This window comes from Echiichthys vipera (genome assembly GCF_963691815.1).
Source record: "Echiichthys vipera genome assembly, chromosome: 5".
NCBI classification, from domain to species: Eukaryota; Metazoa; Chordata; class Actinopteri; order Perciformes; family Trachinidae; genus Echiichthys; species Echiichthys vipera.
The window spans coordinates 30,127,571-30,139,788 of record NC_139830.1 but is presented as its reverse complement, the minus strand read 5'-3'; the positions used below and the strand labels follow the sequence as shown (position 1 = coordinate 30,139,788).

Here is a 12,218-nt window from a genome sequence, read left to right as displayed (position 1 = left end):
GAGTTAGCTAATGTTAGTAAAGTCATAAATTCAGATTAAACTAAATGACCAAAGAGGAGGGAGTCGCACTGAGTGAAAGGGACAATCAGGCAGATGGACAGAGGAAATAAACAACAACTGCGTCATTAAGAGAGGAAGAGTGCTACAGGCATACGGATGATCTGCAGTTCCTTATCAAAGTTTCATAACCGCAAAATCAAATATTCAAGATCTGCCATCAAGACAGAGAAAGGAGACAGACGTATGGCTTAAAACAGTGGAAAACAGCTATCAGGAGAAGAAAGGAGATAGTTGGGAGTGAAACCGGAGTGTATTAGAGGATGCCAGAGAGAGAAAACATGAGGAGATAAAAGATACCAAAACGCAAAGTGCAAGAATGACTTTAATGAAAGGCAGAAAAAACGCAAAGTGCAAGACTGTCTTTAATGAAAGGCAGAAAAAGAGGGGAGGAGTTGCTTGAGATAAATGGGTCAAATAGCATCACATTCAAAGGAAAGGGATCTCAACTAAAGAAAAGATAAATATAGCAAAAGCCAATTATATTTCTCCCTGTCTCACCACAAGCCTTATCTGCAGAACAAACTGTGTGTGAGGCTGCAGTGTGCAGAGCGGATGTGTGTGTGTTGCTGTTGTTTCTCCCACTGTTGGTTATCCCCCCCACACACACACACACTATAGAAATGTTACTATTGGAACATTTTCCTCAACACTATAGCACCCTCCAATTATTTGTATATATCGTTATTTTATTATCACCCAGTCGCATGCCAGTAATGAGGAAACGTCAGAAACCTGGAACAGTTGATGATGTCACTACTGCTAATATATAATAATATTATCCTGATATACTTATTTATACTAACTACTCATCCAGGTCAAGAATGGTGCATCTGCAGTGGATAGATGTGGACAGAGCCAGGATACCAGTTCAACTGCTGTCTATTAAAATACAGGATGGGCACAATGTGGCTATACTAGATGGGCCAAATGGATCAGATTCTGATAGTGAAACAAGTCATCTCATGGAGGTTGTGTCGCTTAAAAAAATGTATCCACTGATTTGCAGACGTCTCTTTCACCACATAAGTCAATGGGGCCGACACTGTAGTTGTATTTCGGCAGAAGAAAATGTTAGAATTGTAGGTTTCTGCAAACCACAGAAACATTAATATTTAATGTTATGGCACCCATTTACATCTGTATGTGACATTTCAGGTTTTCAACCGAATACAATGTAAAATGATACATGTTAATATTACATGTTCAGAGTAAGTGCTCTGGAAGCAGTGGTGTACCCTCAAGGCAAGCAAGGCCTTCTCTGCTGGCCTAAACATAATCAGGAATATATTTTTTTAATATATATTCTTTCCACAAATATGTATTAAATTGTTCCCCATAGTCTATACTCTTCATTTCATAGCTTTCCTAAATTGGTTGCTCTGCTTCCAGCCCCGGGTCGAGATCTGGGGGGGCTGGCGTTTATCTTAGAGTTTTTAGCCAATCATTATTCAGCTATCATTTGTTGCCAGGGTCCCAAATCTGCCCTTACGCCTTCAGAAGCAAGAGTGCAGGCGCATGGTAGCTTAAAGTCAATGATAACGGACCTGTGGCATTAACCAATCAGCGTCAAGTTGGGTTCACTGGTGCCTGCTAGCAGGCCTACAGCGTCATCCATGCACGTCTTTTGATTGGATATGCGCTAGAGAGAGGCAGAGCTATGCAGAGCTATGCAAAGCAGACCTGAGCCCAAATGTCAATGTGATAAACGGAAAATAAGGACATTTCCAATTAGTGTAGCGCGACAAGTTGTTTTAGTTTATTCAACCCACAATGGCTGAAGGAGGCGAAGATAACGATTTGATCGCAGATTTAATTACAACGCCATTCTCTAGAAAAACTTTTCAAGATAAGCTAGACACTGTAAAGAGAGGCCGTCCGACCCCGACGCTAGCAAGCCTGACTCAGCATTATTCAAACACACTTGATCTGAGTGAGTACAAAGCACTTTATGTTTTATTAGATTTGTATGCCTTTTCCCCATTTTATTTAGTAATGTTAAATAAATATTAAAAACCTAAGTTGGCAAATATTCTGTAAATTGTTTATTTTTCAGTGAACTGTGTGTGTGTGTGCGTCAAACATGTTTCTATGACACTGCGGGTTTGTGTGTGATGATGCGCTGTTTGGTGAACACACTTGTTAAAGCTCATCGCTGTAGTGTTGGTGGACTTAATACAACTTTGTATTATACCTTAAAAGCCTTTTATTTATTTCTGAAATGATGCCTTTGTGTGATATATAATGGCGCGTGAGCCCGTGGTGGAATACATGGAGCAAACGTGACAGTATAGCTTATAGTTGAGTTATTTTTGTATTTTAGTTGGGGACTTTTGCAGCTTTCTTTATTTTGCTGAGTTAATATTATTGTTAAAAAATGTATTAACGATTGTTTCTGTGACGTGCTTCGGCTGCGACTTGATTGATTGGTTGATTGAATTGATTTGACAGTGGCTCTGCGCTGTTTTGTGAACAAACTTGTTGAAGCTCATACTGTTGGTTGAGTGAATAAAACTCATTAGAGTAATATAACTCTGTTGTACTTGACTATATGTTAAGGTGATGCAACGCCCAGTTGTACTGTGTTTTGGTCTAAATGCATAATGTGTAGAGCCATGGCATCATAATTATGGTTTTAAGAGGTTGATTAAGTCTGGTAGGGCATCGCTGCAGGCGCAGGTCTGAAATGCACGGCCCGCCACTGTCTGGAAGTCAGGTGACCTAGTATAACAAGTCTCAAACAGAGGGGATCAGGGTGGATGGTTTGGTCAAACACAGTGTGAATGTGAAACTTAATTACATAACAGATGTACATATTTTAAAGCAATTCTTCCCTTTCTGGCATTATGACACTTTTCCTTTGTAATCTTAAAATGCTCCTAATAAGCCTATGGCACAGTAAAATGTAAAAGAAATGCACCAGGTGTCATCAATAATCAGTTCTCAAATATTTCCGATAAAAGTCTGACCGATCATTTTGCTTGGTCTGAATAAAGTGATTTGTCACGCTTCCTGCCTGTCGTCGTCACAGCGTCCCTTCAGTTGCCTTTTGCTGTCACTGCTTGCAAGTCACGCGCCTCTCTGCAGAGTGACAGAGCGGTCTGTGAGAGATAGCACAGAACAACGAAAAACTGATGCGTCGAGAGGCAAAACACAAATTCAGCTCTGCTTTCCAGTGATGGCGGAGGCTAATGCAGCTTCACCTGGAGCTAAAACGAGATGAGATGGTGGAGGAGTTTCTGCTGCACAGGGCTTTTAGTTTGCTAATCCTAGAATGCAGCACATTACATGTGATAACGCAGCATCCAGATGCTATCACTTATCACTTACTATAGTTATGTAACATTATGTCATTTTTGCAAGGAAGAGTAGTGTAAGCATTAGTGTTGATGTTTCGATTAGTGTTAGTGTCAGCGCTTACCTCACCGGTTGTGCAAACAAACGAGCGCTCGTGTCGGGGCAGGAGGGAGCGTCAGAAGTCAGGCAGGGGGGAAAGGGTGGGACTTTGGAGGGAGGTGGAGTTGTTCATGTTCACATTTTTTCTTAGTGCTGTGCGATATGCCAGAAAGGTAAGAATAGCTTTAATTCAATTAGTTAATTAATTAATTATTTTCCTAAATCTAATCATGTAGTTAATGGCTAAACCTCAGTAACATTAATAGTTTTTGTTTTTACATGAACCTTGTTTGAAACTGTGACCACAGAGCGCCAAAAAGTGCCGGTATGTGACGAGTAGGGAATGAGAACGGGTTGTAGCCGTTCAGAAATGTTGAGATTCAACAACCTCGTGGTTAAAAGAAACATACAATGCCAACGTGTTATTCTGGCGACTTGGTAGGCTGTCATGAAGAGGCTAGGCTTTATTAGGCTTTGCACAGATGGGACAGACGACTTGGGTCAGTCACTGAATATAAATCACATAGCATTTTTTGTCATTAAAAACATAATCCATTGGATGACAAATAAATATAATAAATAAATATATATATAATAAATATATAATCTAATCTGATTACTTTTGGATCATGTCAAAATTAAACAAATATAAATTTTCAATGCAAATAGAATGCATTTTGCATATTTATCATTTAAGGGGCAGCACGGTGGTGTGGTGTTTAGCAATTGTTGCCTCACAGCAAGGCGTTTCCTGGTTCGAAACCCGGCTGGGGCCCCTCTTTGGGGAGATTGCATGTTCTCCTCGTGACTGCATGGGTTTTCTCCGGGTTCTCCCACAGTTCAAAGAATTGCCCATAGGTGTGATTGTGAGTGTGAATGGTTGTCTGTCTCTGTTTGTCTCTATGTCTCTCTATGTGCCCTGTGATAGATGGTGTATCCCGCCTCACGCCCAATGTCAGCTGTGATCGGCTCCACCCCCCCGCGACCCCGATAGGGACAAGCTGTTGAAGATGGATGGATGGCCAAACCAAATCCTTGCAACATGTGGGATGCACACATAGACACACACCATTACTCACCAGTGCGGGTGTTGATAGTGAAGAAGTTCTGTGGGTTTCCGCTGATGATGCGATAGTTGAGCCTGTCAGCAGCAGGGGGCGTGGCATCAGGGTCTTGGGCCTGGATCTGGATCACAGAAACATCCCTTGGAGAGTTCTCAGGCACAGAGGGCCGGTACAATGGCTCTGAGGTCAGCGGTGCGTTATCGTTAACATCCTCCACCTGGACGAACACCTCGATGGTGGCAAACTGCGGAACCACGCCATGGTCACTGGCATACACTGTTAGCCAATAAGAGTCCTTTGTCTCACGGTCCAACATATCTGTGGTGTAGATCAGCCCTGGTTGAGGAAGAGACAAATAGAGCAAATACTTTGTGTTGATTTCACTCTGTTTAGCCAGGTCTGGAAAATGAGAACTCAAACAGAGTCAAGGAGTGGCTGCACTGTCCACCCAATGAGAGAGAGTAACATGTTCAGCCTTCAATGGTGCAAACAGATCAATGTTTCAATACTACTGTGTCTTTAGCCATTCAAACAGAGACAAACACATATATCTTTATACTATACAGGTGAGCAGTCCTCATTGGATAATTGGTTGGACAGGATTTCAATTCTATTGGAAGGTGAATCCACAAGTAAAAGCTACCAATGTCAGAGTCTAATTGCCACACCCAAAGCACCACAATCACATCAGGAACACAAGAACATAGATGTCTCTTAAAGTTACTCATATAAAAAGTACAAAAATTACAAGTACTGCATCTGTTATGTGTAACCGATTAAAGAAACCATGACAGTTCAGTTCTTCATGTGGGCCAAATGGCTAAACAGAGTTAAGAGTGTGAATCCAATATTGCTGTCTGCAGAGCAGTGAGCTGATCATGTTGCCACCTCTATGAGAGGGTGACATGTTTTGTATCAGTGTGCCGCAGTCTTCTTTTCCCTGGGAAGTTCTCAGTTGTTAAGCTGAAACACACCTGATCCAGCCACACACTGCTGGAAGCCGCAGCGAGAAATCTTTTAATGTCAAGACTGCGTTTCACTGCAGCAGCACAGTCATTTCCTTTTACTTTCTGTCAAAATAAAGAGAGATTTCACTGTGCATTTTCCTCCTAATGTCAACACAACAAGGAGTGAAATAGTGAGGAAAGAGACAGAAGTAGCCTGAGGATGTTACGGTACAAACACACCTCCACTGCATCAGCACGCCATGGCCTGTAGTATATCCACAGTTTTCACTATTATCACAATGGTCCTCAACATGTTCAAGAGCTGCTTGCTTTGACCTGGGAAGATACGTCTTTGCTTGCCAACCTCCCAAATGTCATACAGACTCCATTATCAGATTGATACATAGCTGAGGTGTGCCTCCAAAAAAATTAAACTACACTTTTTGGGTATGGTGACTGCAAGAACTGTGATTGGTCAGCATTTGCTTGTGTTTTTTCCTAAACATAAAGTGAGACTTTTATCTCCTCTTTTTCACAAAACACACATGTAGAAAAGGCATCAGCACTGCAACCTTCTGCACACAGCCTCCCCACAGCCTTTCTATTTCTGAATGAAACAATGAAAATATGGCGCCTGCTTTGAAGTGTCTCACAGCCAGCCATGACACAGAGCAAGCATTCCAACAGTGTGTGTCACAAAGCAAATGACAGAATACAAACACAGTTGCTGTGGGGGGGTATCATTCGAGGAGCAGGACCCGGCCTGATCCCGTCTGATAGGCCAATGTAGTGCTGCGGTGGGGATATTGATGTGAGCCAGAAGAGATAATTGATTTTTCACATTTGTAGCGGCTATTTACTTTTTGGATATCATTTAACTGTGAAAAACAAAAAACCTAGCAGTTCAGTGAAACAGCCTTAGCACTGTAAACCTGACATGATCGACATTACCCAGAGGAGCTGTATGTGAAAACACAAATCAGTCGGACCGGACATCAAACATAGTTTACCCTCCCAGATCTCTGGTACAAAGACTGTTTAATCTGTAAGTGAGCCCAAAAATGCAGCCGCTCATTCTCCGGTGTATTCAAAGAGAGTAATGGGCGTGCTGATAAGGTTTATATCATGCTTAGACAACACCGGAATAAAACACACCTCCGAAGGTGACAGAAAAACTTCTGGTCAGTCTTTACTTACATGAGTAGAATAATAACTCAATGAGCCTCAGTTGTCCTTATTTAAATCTAATGTAGTCAGGAATATCAACAAAGTCTTCATTGTGTCCTCACCTGGACTCACCCAGAGTCATAGTGATCATGATGACACTAAAAGTTGAATATGTAGAATCTTTATTAAAAGCTATATATATTTTATAAATAATATACCCATGGGCCGTTTTTAGGGGTACAGAATCAAAATAGTACTTTTCCATAAAAGATATATTTAGACTGAATTAATATTATTCATTTTTTGACGGGTTGGACAATGACTCTCTGTCATGTTCTGTTTACATTGTAGCAGCCAATAGCGGCTAGCATTGTGGGTTGCCAGGGTTGTCTGTTGTTGGGTGCAGCTACTGTCGGCTGGCTACGTTTCTCCTTGATCGGTAAGATCACTTTCATGTTTACTTAGCTGTAACTGTAACTCTCAGTCAAACTCCTCTGCAATACTTGTTTTTATGGTGTGATTTGCCGGAGGGGATGGGTTTAAAAAGGCTCAAACAGACTACAGTCTCCTGTAGGCTACTGGGTCGGGTCTGTCTCCAGGTTTTATACACCCCTCAAAGAAAGACTTCCAGTTGAAGACTGGCTAACATCAAATATTTGAATTGATTAGTCAAAATTAGTCATTACCCTGTATGATTCATCACTTGACATGGCGCAGGTTGATCGCTTGACACTAGATGGTAGTTAGGCTTTGAATGTTGTCATTTGTCCAGGTCATCGTTATCCCCAAAGAAAAACTGTTCACAAAAGCCTCCTGTCACTCCAACAACGGTCATTGGCACTTGGAGCACAACGGCTTCCAGTGACATCATCGGCCTTGTGAGAGGTTATATACCTGGATCTCCACACCAGTTAGTCCGACCAGTCCCAGCCTGGTCAGATGCATACATGAACTGATGAAGCCTCTTGGATGAGAGGTGAAACGTCTTCCTAGAAAAATAACCAAGTCCAGTTGCTTTTGACTGAAATTGCTTTGGGGACACTAGATGGCGATGTTCTGCTCATTCTTCATAGGGTGAAGAAGAAGAAGGTTTACGACAAAAAATGTCTCAGTGGACTGATGACGATATTCAGGAACGTCTGACTGGACTGAGTTCATCAGACAAATTCAAGGAACAGCAACACTTTTTTTTTATGATCGAATTACGAACTGGCTCTGATGGAACATGGTAATTGTATGTAGTCCATAGGGTCAACTGTGTGGCTTCAATAGTGCAGGGTTCTAGAAATCATCTGTGCTTGGAGGGGGCGTGGCCTCAATACCCCTGCAGTAAGCAATGTGCTATTTGCATGTGATTGAGGAATAGCATTGAATTCTCAAGTGTACTTGCATAATATCTGGTTGTTTTAGTCAGGATTATGCTAAAATAAATGTTCCCCAACTATATTTATAATCCCTGTTAAGGGCCAACTTTCAATTTTGTCAATTCCAGGTTTATTACCGTTTATTCTAAAAAAAATAAATAATGTTATTTCCCATGGAAAGATTCCAACTTTAAAAATTCCCAGAATTTTGCAGCTTCACATCTGAGACTATCTTGTTGTGTGCTGTATGTGTGAAATAGAAACTCTGGACCTGATTCTCCTGATGCTGTCATATGTGAAAAGAGCTTTAGACAGATGATTTCATCCTTGAAGGAGCTGTACTTGATAATACTGTTAAAAAAAAACAGTGGGCTAGGATTCCCTCCAAACAGCTCTTACAGACTCTATTATTCCATTATGTATGAGTGCAATATACACCAACATGTCAATATGAAAACAATCAGCAGAGAAAGTGGGATTATAACACACACAGAGGACACGTGTTGCATCTTTTACCTCCTGGAAAACACAAGTTGCGTTGTTTTTGAGCACTACTGCATTCGATAAGTAGCGCAGGCGTTGCACCCTGAAAAAGGCAGACAAATAGGCGTGTGTGCCGCAATGGCGTCAGTCTTGCACATGAGCGCGACTTCTGCATAGTGACATTAGGAACAAAAATGCCGCATGTGTACGGCCCTTACTCTGCTATATCTTTACATAGCTAATATTTGTTTGCAGCCATATTAATGATATTAATGCTCTGAATGTTGAGTACAGAACTTTTAAACATTTCCACTTCATATGAAAACAATTATGTGCACAGCAGGAGGGCTCATTTTGGAATGCTCTCATCTCATCTGAGATACTAGATAAAGTTACAGTTCATTCTTATAACTCACAGCACAAACCCACAGTGTCTGCTATCACTCAACACCACACTCACATCTCCAGCAAAAAGCTCCCTCATCAGAGCTCGGAACAGCCCACAGCGCGCGTCTAATAAAGCACTTTATTCCTTTCATCTAAACACCAGCTGGATGAGTCAACACCCCGGCCCACCACAGGCTTTCAGACAAGCCCGTAAAAGGGAGTGGCAAAAGGCTATCTGTTGAACATATGATCTAATCCATGATGCTCGCCAGTGGAAAGTTAACACTCCTGCAACCTCTGACCGTAGTGAGCGTGTGTGTGTGTGTGTGTGTGTGTGTGTATGTGTGTGTGATGAGAGAGAGCGAGAGAGAGAAAAAGAGTGAGAAAGAGAGAGTGAGTGAGTGAGAGAGAGAGCAAGTGAGAGAAAGAGAGAGAGAGAGAAAGAGAGAGAGTGAGAGAGTGAGAGGAGACTGTTAAGTGCTCTTGATTAGCCAAGTTTGGCACGCACACACACACGCACACACACACACACACACACACACACACACACACACACACACACACACACACACACACACACACACACACACACACACACCACACACACACACACACACACAAAACCACACAGAGGGTATCTGTAGCAAGTTAGTGTAAGCTTTAGCCACTCAATTTGCTCACATCCTTTAGTGAAGATGCTCATAAGAAATTTAGACTCAGAGTGTTTTAGAGGATGACTCTGGAGAAGTAAAACACACCCAAGCATTACTGTTACATGCTGTCTCTCTCCCCAGGACAAACCCACCTGCAAGTGTGTGGAGGGAATTTTGGACCAAAAAGACTGGAACTTTGAAAGGTTTACCCCTCGTTTCTAACTCAGCCTATCGCTTAACCACGATGTCTGTTGCACTCTGTCACACTTAGTTCATTGCTTGATTTATCTGATGTTAGCTTTATTTTGATTTGATTTATGTTTATGCTTATTGTTACTCTGATCCTTTTCCACCTTCTGTATTGAAACTGTTGCACAATAATTTCCCTCGTGATAAATAAAGCTTCTGAATCTTCATCTCCAGTATAATGACACATAAATATCACACATTTAGTGCGGTGCTTCAGAGTGATGGAGCAGCCACATCTGGGCTATAGGCAGTCAGGGCTTGTGATTCTTGTTCAGTGTATGTGCCAACATACTTGGCTGATAAAGTGATTTCTGATTCTGATTATAACACCCAACAACTTGTATAATGTACGTAGAGGTAGACATGTGAGAATTGTATTAAGACAGACTTGTTTGTTCATCCATGTACTGAACAACAGTCCAAAGCACTTGTGGTGAAATACACACACATGCACATGCACTGGAGTAGGGATGGGCGTTTTCAGTAATAATAATAATAAAATAATTCCAATATTTGAATACTCGCATTACCGTAAATAGCGTCATGGAAATTATATATGTATATTCTTAATATTATAAACTAAGGAAAATCTTAAAGCAAGTCATTTGGTGCCTTTAATGTCCAGATATAAATGTAAGTCAGGTTCCTGTTGATGTGAGTCAACTGCAGACAGAAGCACCTTACCCTCTCTCTCCTTTTCTCCTCCTCCGTTGAGCAATTATTATTACTCTCAATTACCTGCTGAACAATTGGATGGGCTCTGTGTTTCAAGAGCGTTGCGGAGAACGAGTGGAGAGGAGCAACACAGTCTCTCAGTCACAGTCCGTCGGGGGAAAGGAGAGGAGAGAGAGCACACTGTATGCCTTTACAGCCACGAATTAAGTTAAGTTTTGTTGAAGGCTTTTATCGAGCCTGAGTACATGCCACCGTCACGGCAAACAACAGCAACAAGGGTTTAGAAAAGGTTTATGACAGAACGGCAACATTGAGGCTGATTTGGAACATGCCAGAAAGCAGCTCCTCGTTGTTTTTCCCCGCGGATCAAGTAATAGGGGCCTCACTCTTTTACAAGCCTATGCAGTGTACTTGGGTACTCGAGTGATCGTTGCCCATCCCTACACTGGAGAAAGGTCAGAGCGAGGGGGCTGCCTTTGGACAGGCTCTATGAGCAGCTGGGGGTTTGTGCCCTCGCTCAAGCAGATTGTCTAATGTTACTCTGCAGTTTTAAATCAAAATGGGATGCATAATTTGTAAATGGGACAAATGTTTGAGGAAGAAAACAATAAGACCAGAGATGTATTAGCTTGACCAACAGCAAGGTGGAACTGTTATGATGTACTGGAAACTAGATCAATATACTGTGGCATTATCCTTGCCAGAGGAAGCCACGGCAACGGGGAAGGAGCACCCCACACAAGAATGATGACATCACAAAAGTTCTGCTCAGCCTACCTAACTGATAAGACTGACTGACGTGGGTGTCTGTGTCATTGTTTCCAAAAGTCTCTGTTTCTGCCTGTCCAGCATTTACACACGTCTCTGTTTCAGGGGCTTTGAAACGCCGAGTAGTGTGGATGCCAGGCGTAAACACAGCCAAAGAAATGTGTTTCTAAACGAAAACATAGTAGTGTGGATTGAGCCTCAGTGTAGGTTCTTATACACATGCAAAAACTGCAGGATACATTATCCCTCACACAAACACACACACACACGACACACACACACACACACACACACACACACACACACACACACACAACACACACACACACACACACACACACACACACACACACACACACACACACACACACACAGTGCTCCATTGCTTTAGTCCTATGGGACATGTGAATGTTCAAGGTTAGCTGTAATTCATTTGGAGTTGCCCTGTGCTGTGTTCTGTCTGCCTCAGTGTTCATTCATCTTTGCCTCCTTCTGGCCCTTTGACTGCACTACACTTAATAGCTATGCATCATGCTATAACATTGCTTCTATAGCCTAAGCTCCTGCTTACAAGCCTGCTTTCCAATTAAGAATGTAGAAAACCATAAGTACAAATGTCACAGCGAGTGCTAGACATAAAACACTTTGGAGAGCTGGAGTGACAGAGATTGCATCGCTGTCCAATCAGCTACCTCACAGCACAGAGCAGAGACAAAGCCCAGCTGCTGCACTGCTGCAGAAAGCCACTTGAAGCTGAGAGACAGAGAATAGAAATATGGTGTGTATGTTACATTCTTTGAGCTGTGAGCCTTGTCTGACTGCACTGTCTTGAAATTAGTGGATTGGTTTCCATGTTAATATTTGACTTTGTGTTCTATTTATGTTAAGGACACAAACAAGCACAGTGACTTACTGGCTTCATGATGCAGATATTAGTATCACAATTTTACAGTATAAAAATGATGACATGATATTTGTCTTTTACGTACACACATATTCGAGAAGGAC

At 41.9% G+C, this 12,218-nt stretch overlaps 1 protein-coding gene across 1 annotated transcript in view; it reads right to left on the bottom strand.

Moving 5' to 3' along the window:
- Nucleotides 1-12,218, bottom strand: part of fat3a (FAT atypical cadherin 3a) — a 225,322-nt gene that overhangs the window by 101,982 nt on the left and 111,122 nt on the right. Inside the window, exon 3 of the mRNA XM_083914654.1 lies at nucleotides 4,533-4,853. Within this exon, the coding sequence (XP_083770780.1) occupies nucleotides 4,533-4,853 (321 nt within the window). The remainder of the gene's footprint in view (nucleotides 1-4,532; nucleotides 4,854-12,218) is intronic.